Source organism: Rhopalosiphum padi, chromosome 3 (assembly GCF_020882245.1).
Source record: "Rhopalosiphum padi isolate XX-2018 chromosome 3, ASM2088224v1, whole genome shotgun sequence".
NCBI lineage: Eukaryota > Metazoa > Arthropoda > Insecta > Hemiptera > Aphididae > Rhopalosiphum > Rhopalosiphum padi.
Genome location: NC_083599.1, coordinates 34,498,078 through 34,507,823, shown reverse-complemented (window position 1 = coordinate 34,507,823; position 9,746 = coordinate 34,498,078). Strand labels below are relative to the sequence as shown.

The window sequence follows — 9,746 nt, the reverse complement described above, 5'->3', positions numbered from 1 at the left end:
TGATATTATTATGAAAACGGTTAATACGATACAAGGAACACGACACGATTACACGAACGAAGGGAGTTGTTGTAAACCTAGCTTAAAATATGAAGTAATTTTTTTTTTTAAGTTCCATAACTAATGAAACTAATATAAACCAATAATGATTATTGCTTATATTCTCTAAAAGTACTATATTTTGAAAACATAATTTATTTTAAACACCCATTTGTTATTCAAATAAAATGAATAGACTGCCGCATAATTAGTCCAGTGGTGTCATTTTGGGGGTGGGGGGCAACTTGGGCATTTGCCCTAGTTCAACATTTACATCAACCTTAAGTCGGCACATTTAAAAATTATAAAAGAAGTATTATTTTTAACTACTAAGGCCATTGTCATAAATCATAATATTGAACATTGATAAATAAAGATTTATTGTTAATTTTTTTCTTATATTTTAAAGTAGTTGTAGTGTATTATATTATTAATCAAGATGTTTAGTATTTACATTATGTGACTATAAGTACTGCCAACTTCTTGTAAATCAGTATTCAAAGATACCTATTACTTATTTATTATTTATTTACGTATTACTCAATTATTCTATTTGACTTTCTAATGCTAATAAATATTTGACAAAATTGTTTATATATAATACTTCAAAATCCTGTGTGTGACGTTCATATATCTGAAAATTTACCCCCCCACCAAATACTATGGCACTATCTTATGCGAGTCTGCGTAGAAATAATTTTGAGTCGGCAAATCAGTGAGTATATATAGTTGCCCTAGTCAAACAAAAACTAAAATGACGCCACTGAATTAGTCACATAAAACGTTAATAAATATTTTTTGTAAGTATATTTATATTATGTAATATATTATAAATGGATAATATTAATATTATTATGTAAACATTGTAAACACTAAACAATCAAAATTATGCGGAAGTATTAACTTAAGTAAATTAATAAAGTTTTTTTTTAATTAAATTTTTTTTATCGTTTATCCTTCTTATAACATGTTATATGTATTTATTTTGGGGATATACCTATCGAGTGCGTTCGCAGTCATATCAATAAATTATATTGAATATAATATAAATAAATAAAAAAAAAAATTTTTTCTTTAAATTCAACAAGTTACTTTACTTAATAATAATAACGTTTCATAAAATTTCCAATACTGTTATAAAATATATTATAACCAGTAAATTTAATCAGTATCTAATCAATTGATCAATAAATAAGTTTTTAATTTTCAAGCATTATAGTGTTTACATCGTTTATGTTGAAACTTTGTTAAGGCGCAATTGGTCAATGCCTATTTAAATCTAAAACTATAATAATTTATAGGTGCTTAATTTTTACAGCTATGGCCTATAATTGTGAAGCACTGGAAATGGCGGGGAAATTACATTTCATTTTAACTACGATAATAATTGAGTACCTCTAAAATTTAGTTTAAACGAACGGGGACGTATAAGGCGATGCACCGTAACTGCGCATGCATCGTGGCCATTTTGTAATATACCAACCTAAACTCCGCATACAAGGTTTTGTTTTTAACACTGTAACTCCGCACATAATTTTTTTATTGTTTAAATACAAAATACAATAAATTTTATCAAAGTTAAATAAAAATAATATGAATAATATTAATAATACAGGCAACTAATTATCTAATAAAAATAATAATAATTATGGCATATTATAACAAAAATCGTTGTTACCGGTATAAAATGTATAGGTTATAAAATAAATGTAATACCATTATAATGTAAGTTAAAATAAATTTAAATATATTATTAAATGAAGCCAAACTTTTTATAAAATTATACCTATTAATTTGGTTGTTATTATATAATTCAATTTTTTGAAGGGCAATGTCAAAAATATGACCTTTTTGTTGGAACGCACCCGGATGATACCTTATTTCAAACGTACTCTAAAGATTAAAAAAAGGTGATTTGGAACGCACTGGTCAAACTTCCTTATTTATTTTAGTCATTCTAAATCACTTTTGACATTAAGTACTTTTAACTATTTGGCTTTAATATTCATAATTGAAATGTAGTATTATACCTGGTAGACAATTGGATCTATACTTGAGAACACATGCTATGACCCGACAAAAATCAGTACTCTCTATATCTCTATATCCCTATAAAGAAAAAAAATAAACCTTTCTTTTTAATATAATCAGAAAAATCTAAAAAAAGTAAAGAAACCCGTATATTTACGCAATACCATTTTTCGATTATATAGATTGATTTTTTTTTGTTTTGTTAGGTAAATACTCAAAAATAAATATGCACACAAAGCCTATTCATTTTTGTTATTTTATATTTATAAACTCTTATATCTACCTATTGTTATACACAATATATAAAATCAACACAGAATGCTAACATTATGCGTAATAAACTAATAAATAATAACAATAACTCAATAAATATTTATATGAGTATAATGTATATAGTATATATGATGTTTACATTTATCAAACTTATTGTAAGAACATATTATATTAAAACATTTAAGACCCAGAACGACTTTTTCGATTTATCTTTTTATTAAGTATTTACATTTACCTACATATTTATTTGTTTAAATGAAAATATTAGGTATCTATTTATTTTGTTCTCAAGTATAGAAAAAGTATAGTATACGTAAGTATTACTTATACACAGTATAACAAGGGGGGCAGTGGGTGAAGTTTTTCTCCTTTTTAAGACATACTGGAGGAGAGCAAACATATTTTCACCCTACCCCAATAATATGGTAATTAAAAGTTGAAACTTTAAACTGAAAAATTGTTTTTTAAATTTTATATTGTTTTTATAATTTAATAAGTCTGTTTTACATAATTTTCTATTAATATTTTGTATACTTAATTTAATTTTATCTTATATTTTTAATTTTCTAAAAAATTGTAATATATATAATTAAATATGATATTATTATACTTAAAAAATAGTAAATGAAAATTAGATAATAAATTTTTTACGGGCGTAGCCCGTTTCACGAAAATTTTAAAATTATATGATTCTTGTTTCGTCTAGACTATAGTTTAGAACAATTTAAAATTAAGTTGTTGGAAATGATTCAATCAAATATTGTTGTAGGTACCTTATTTTTATAATATTTCAACATCATTTGATAGATGTGATGCGCTTTACAGACAACTAAACAAGTTTTTGATTCCGAAAAGGTAATTAAGATAGGGTATCGTTTATAAAAAGAAGACTGTTTTGTTGATGATTTAATTCCGAAATAATGCGCTACTGACGATAGGGTGACAATCAGTGGCGGTTCGTGCATATGTGCGATGGTGCGGTCGCACTCCCTACAAAAATTAACAATTTATAGTACAAATATATTATTTACAAAATAAATAGGTACATTTTTTAGTACATAGTATATTATACATTAACAAATTAACAATTAAATATATTTTTAATTATTATTACAATTATTTTTATTATTTATTAGAATATCGTTACGAACTCGCGATGTAGGGTATATAACTCTTTGGAGAACAATATTTAACTGAACCATTGCAAACTTAATTTTAAATTGATCTAAATTAGTCTGGGCAAAGCGGCTTTCTCCTTTTTTTACCATAAACTATTATAGGTATATGTATATTCCATATAGATTTACCTAGGTATCATAAATTATTTATAAACCTATAATATAGCTACAGTATTTAATAAGTAGTGTTTACGTTTGTTTGTAATATAATAAAATATAAAGTACTTTTTTTAATTTTATAGTTTGGTTTAATAATTATGCCTACTTGTGTAGAAAATTCTGTACAGTCGTCAGTCAGTACAGCGATTTTTTTTCTTGTAGGGACTTACATAATATATAACCGTTTACCTGTTGTTTCGTGAGGAAACATACCAAATCCAAATTTGTAAATTATCATAACCCACATGGCTGCATGACCCAAATTTTCCGAATCTATTATCATTATGTACCATTGTACCTATTATATTATGTAGTATACAAAACTAATTTTAAAACATAACTCAAAAACCAAAGGTTCCAATTTTGATTTAGATATATTAATATTTTCAAAAATGTCATTTATTTAATACCTAGTTATAGAAAAAAGATCGATTCGTTTGAAAGGAGAATCTGATAAATATGTAGCAAAAAATTTTTCTATAGTTAATTGTTTAAAATATTGTATTAAATATATAAATGCGCCTAAAATCTAAAATGTGTTGACGATAATCAGTGATGAATTACCAACTACCTGTTGAGAGCGTCTTGGTTTCCTCTCATCACCACATCTTATGACTAGGTACTAGTTTATTTAGTATGATATGTATTTACTATAACATAATATATAAGACTATCTCAAGATAAAATATAGACAAATTAAAATGATGAGGTAAGTTAATACTTAATTTCTTAAAATTAATTTTTTTATACATTTTTTATTATTTTTACATCAAATATGATTTGTTATGTACGAATTAATAAAGTTGTTATGACGTCACGTGCTGGTTATAGGGTACTGACGTACTGTTGGTATGCCCGCAAACTAAGACGGTATAATGTTAGCATCTATTAAGTCCACCGCTATTATTATTGTTATTTATGGCGAATTTTATAGTATCCTATAAAATAAGACATCATAAAATATGTTAGATCATAAATTTACAATATATTTAATCAAAAAGTCCACTCTTTAAATGCAAACAGTTTAAAATCACAGTAAAACATTCGCAAGTTTCAATTATCTACGTTTATAATAGGGAAGTATAGGGAAAACTATAAGCCATATAATATATAAGGGATATATAACTAATAATTTATCTAGATAAAGATAAAGATGGTTGTACTAAATTTTATATAGATAAAGATAATGATAGTTATTCAAAATGTTATGTAGATAAAGATAAAAAATTAATACTTTTTAGAATTTTATCTAGATAAATATTAGATAATTCCATTTTTAATTTTGCAAAAATTTAATGATAGAAGTATAGGTATTAGGTAAAAAAAGTTATCATTTAAAAAAAATTAACATAAAATAAAATAGTTAATTCATTAAAACATGTAAAAATGCATTCTCTAGTAATTAAAATAAAAGCTTCAATTTAAAAAAAATAAAAAGTTAATTGTATAGATGTTTTTGCTTTTGCTATTATTAGTTGCTTTTATTAAAAAATTAAAAAATAATCTAAATAATATTTTTAATCTTAATTTTTTTTTTTTAGTATCTAATTAATTATGTTAAATGTTTATTCAAATAATAATTATTATAAACTATTAGGTATTTTATTGACCATCAATCATCATAGGGGCAAATAAAGGAGGGCAGGGTGGTTTAGTCCACTAGAATTTCTATAGCCTCCCTAAACGTAATGGTGTTTTGTGATAATTTAAAAGCATTATAAAAATATTCAGTATATGTATACCTGTTCAACAGCCCCCTAAATTTCAAACACTATTTACGCCTAAGTTGAACGTTGTATTAGTCGGGTATTGTTAATAAAATGATTTCTTTAACTAATAAAATATACTATATAACTTATAAAAATATTTATAAAAATACTCGTATACCATATAATATACAAACATTGTGGCTTTGTACATAATGTATATTGTATATCCTTCTGGCCATTATATATTTACTTTATTATTGCGTGTAATCGTCAGCCGTATTTTATAAAATATATATAAAAATATATGGGTAAATTAATTTTAAGAAAAAAATCTTAACAACAAATTAACTCGATAATTTATTAAAAATTGTATTTTTGTATAGGAATATTTAAGATATTATACGGAGTCCCATACCTATGATAAGTTGGTAAATTTAGTCGTAGTTTAAGAAAATATTTTAGGTATTATAAATCTTTGTTTTAAAGTGGTTAAAGTTTAAAGTTCCCATAAACTTATTTACCTATGGGTTTACAGTTTACATGTAAAGTAAGTACTGAAATATGAAATGTCTAACTAAAATATTAATAACTAAACTGTAATTTATGTATTTCATGTATTTCTATTATATATTATTCATATCTAAAATCATTAGAATTTTCAGTAATAATGTACTTAATTTAATTTAAATATTTATTAATAGATATTCAATTTTTTATGAACATCAAGAGTTTAGATTTTAATATAAATGAAATCAAGTGTAAAATTTAAGTAGAAAATTATTGCAATACTCAATGAAAAGTGTGTATTTAATATTATTATATGGGCTATATAATTTCAATAATGTAAATACATCAGTATATATACAAGTATAGCAACAGAACTTTTGTTTGATTATAAATAAATATACAAAATACAATAAATAAAAAACACATTTTGTTACTTTTAAATTTTTTATCTAAATACTTACAAATAATATATAAATACGAAGTAAGTTATTCACAGTATTATGTACGATACAATTTACATAAAATAGGTACTTATCAAATATTTATTTATTTAGATGTGTTCTAATGACACGACACAAGATTTAACTGAAATTATATCTAATCAAAACAAACAAATATGCAAGTTAAATAAAAAATTAGAAGAGTTCGATGCAGTTATTTCAGAAAGAGATGATTTAAAAAAATTATGCAAACTATTTGAACAAAGTAAAGAAGACAATTATAATGGCCATAAGAAAGCGTTGAATGAACTGTTAGCTATGTGTGATAGTCAATCAGAAAAGCTTAAAAAAAATGCAGATATGGAATACAAATGGGAATGCAAATATGGGGAATTGGAAGAAGCTTATAACTGTTTAAATCGTCAATTGAAAACTGCTAAATGTAATGAAAATAATCTTCAATCACAGCTAACAGAAACCGATACAACTTTAAAATGTACCCAGAAGGAATTATGTATAGTCAAAGTAAATACATTTTTTCTTAATGATAAAATGATACGATTATTATAAAAATTGGCATAAAATACAATAAAAATAAATAATTTAAATACAGCATTTTAACTAACATAAATCTAAATTTATAAAAAGTATTATATATTATACTAATTAATAATAAAAAATACTCATATATCTTATTTAGCTATTTATTCTTGCAGGAATAATGAATTTTAATCTACAGATGGTAGTAACATTTTTCAGTATGTAGGTTAATTTTGTTGTAAATACTAAATGTTCTGAGTGATTTGCCTTCCTTGTTTTCATGGTTAATTTAATTTAATTTAATATTGCTAAATTTAGTATTGCTGTGTACTTCATTTGAATATTTAATTGTAATGATCATCGTGTATGAGTATGCCCAAACAATAATTTTTAAGATGGCATTTGGCTGGTTCACTGGTCACCTATTACTGCCTTATATTAGATTAGCCATTAGATTAAGGAAGTCACATAATAATTTATTATGATAACTTATAAGTATGAACCCATTGAATTTTGTTTTTTTTGTGTACGTGCAACAAATCACTCGGACTTATAAGTCACATTTCACATATGAAATACTATAATTTTATATTTTATAATATTATGTTATTGGTAAGGCATTTTTCTTATTCTTCTTCGTGGGTTTATGGGGCCCTTAGGACCATCCCGTCTCACAACCAAGCTTCCATATTTTTCTATCTAAACTAAGTAAATTCACATACTTATATTTACATTTTTAGTCAGAATTGGAAGAAAAAAATCACATGGTTAATAAATTAAAGACAAATTTAAAATGTAATGAAAAGGAACTCTGTAAAGTCCGCATAGAACTTGAAGAGTGCAAAAATGAATGCAATAAATTAAATGAGACAAACAAGATGTTGACTATAGACTTGCAATGCACAAAAAAAAGTCTGTATGACACAAGATTGTCTGCTACTCGTATAGAGGAAAGGTTCAGGCAAGAACGGGAACATTTATCAAACGAGTTGAAAATAAGCTGCAAAAAATTTAACGACTTAGAGATACGATATGATGAAGCAATGTGTAAATTAAACGAAGAAAAATGTAAATCCAAAAAGTTTGCTTTAAAATTAATAGAAGTGAACAAAGCGACTGTAAAAAATTACTTAGAAATGAAAAACCGGATTCAGAAATTACAAGAAGAAATTTGTGCAAAGAACAAGGATGTATGTTGTTTGAAGGAAAAAATTATGCAATTGCAGCAAGAAAATGAATGTAAATGTCTGGAAATAAGTGCATTGAAAAATAAACTTTACGAAAGAGAATGCCAACTAAAGCAAATGTGTTTATTATCAGAAAAAATTGAGCAAATTAAATGCAATGTCGAAGCTTGTTGTTGTCCCAAAAAATGCGGAACCAATCCTTGTTGTTGCCCAAAAAAGAAATGTGAAACTGATCCTTGTTGTCCAACAAAGAAATGTGGAACTAACCCTTGTTGTTGCCCAAAAAAGAAATGCGTAACTGATCCTTGTTGTCCAACAAAGAAATGTGGAATTAACCCTTGTTGTTGCCCAAAAAAGAAATGCGAAACTGATCCTTGTTGTCCAACAAATAAATGCGAAACTAATCCTTGTTGTCCAACAAAGAAATGTGAAACTAACCCTTGTTGTCCAACAAAAAAATGCGAAAATTCTTGTTGTAAACTATCAAATTCCATGACAGACATGAAATTTGCATGTGGTTTATCTAACAACACAAGAGCTATTATCCAAAAATATGCCAAGCAGTCGTGTGGCTCTGATAACGACGTATATAAAACTGAACTAAAAAAATTGAAGTGTGATCTAGATGACTTACAACAGAGTATTGGGTATGTCTCTTAAAAATAATTGGCTTTTAATTATTTAAGTCACTAAAATTTATTCTATATAATATATTTTATAGAAGAAAAATGACCATAAATAAAACAAAATTTATCTTGACTGTTCTTATAAAAGATGAGTATTATTTATTATTATTTTTTAGTTATGCCATTATGTTGCAGTTATCAGTTTAGGCTACGCATTATTTTATTTTTATGCATCCTAATAGCAATCGTTCTAAAAATATTAAGTTTAATGACACGAATAGATACGACATTTAGTATAGTAGAAAAATAGTATTAAAAATGTTTATATCGATAACTTCATAAGGCTAGGTCCGGAACCTTAATGATTTTTATGATTCCAGTGTTTCGGTTAGTTCCTTTTTGGTTTTTAAATTTAGGTTTTGGTTTATTTTTGATTCTTAAAAATGAAAAATACTTTTCCTATTTATATTTTATATTTTTGTAATAAAAATTTGGTTGCGTTTCGATTTTTAAAAAAAATATAAAATATTAGTAGTTTCAATTGACATTAACTATAGCAGATCAATACCAATTTTCAACCAGATATCATGGCAATTGTTTATGACAAAGGAAAAGACTATATAAGTACTGATCACTATCACTTAATATATACATAACTCCGTTTCAAATAACCTTTTTTGTTTTATTTTGTATACCTAGCTTATACATTAATAATTGTTATGTTATGTTACTACTTATCACTTATTGTATTAGTATTCAGTATTTAAAATTTTAAAATATCTCCATTTTTTTTATTTTTATTATCATATACTATATTTAATCTTTTACAAAACTGAATTTTTGTGGTTTATACCCAATACAAGGTTTTCCATAACATTTCCTTCAAATAACTGTAAAAAAAAACTCCAGCGTCAATATAAAAAAAATTTTATGAGCGTATAAAATTTAATTTTTTACGAAATCGTGCAAAATAACAATATATCCTAAAACGATTTACAGCAGAGCAATACCCACTTGCCCACCTTTTTTTAATTATTTGATGTAATTAAATTTTAAA

General features: G+C 25.0%; 1 protein-coding gene across 1 annotated transcript; it reads left to right on the top strand.

The window, feature by feature from the left end:
• Nucleotides 1-6,450: 6,450 nt before the first annotated feature.
• LOC132925007 (keratin, type I cuticular Ha3-II-like) lies at nucleotides 6,451-8,723 on the top strand. The gene is made up of 2 exons (XM_060989441.1): nucleotides 6,451-6,861; nucleotides 7,617-8,723. The coding sequence occupies exons 1-2, from the start codon at nucleotides 6,451-6,453 to the stop codon at nucleotides 8,721-8,723; spliced, it is 1,518 nt and encodes a 505-aa protein (XP_060845424.1).
• The last annotated feature ends 1,023 nt before the right edge of the window (nucleotides 8,724-9,746 follow it).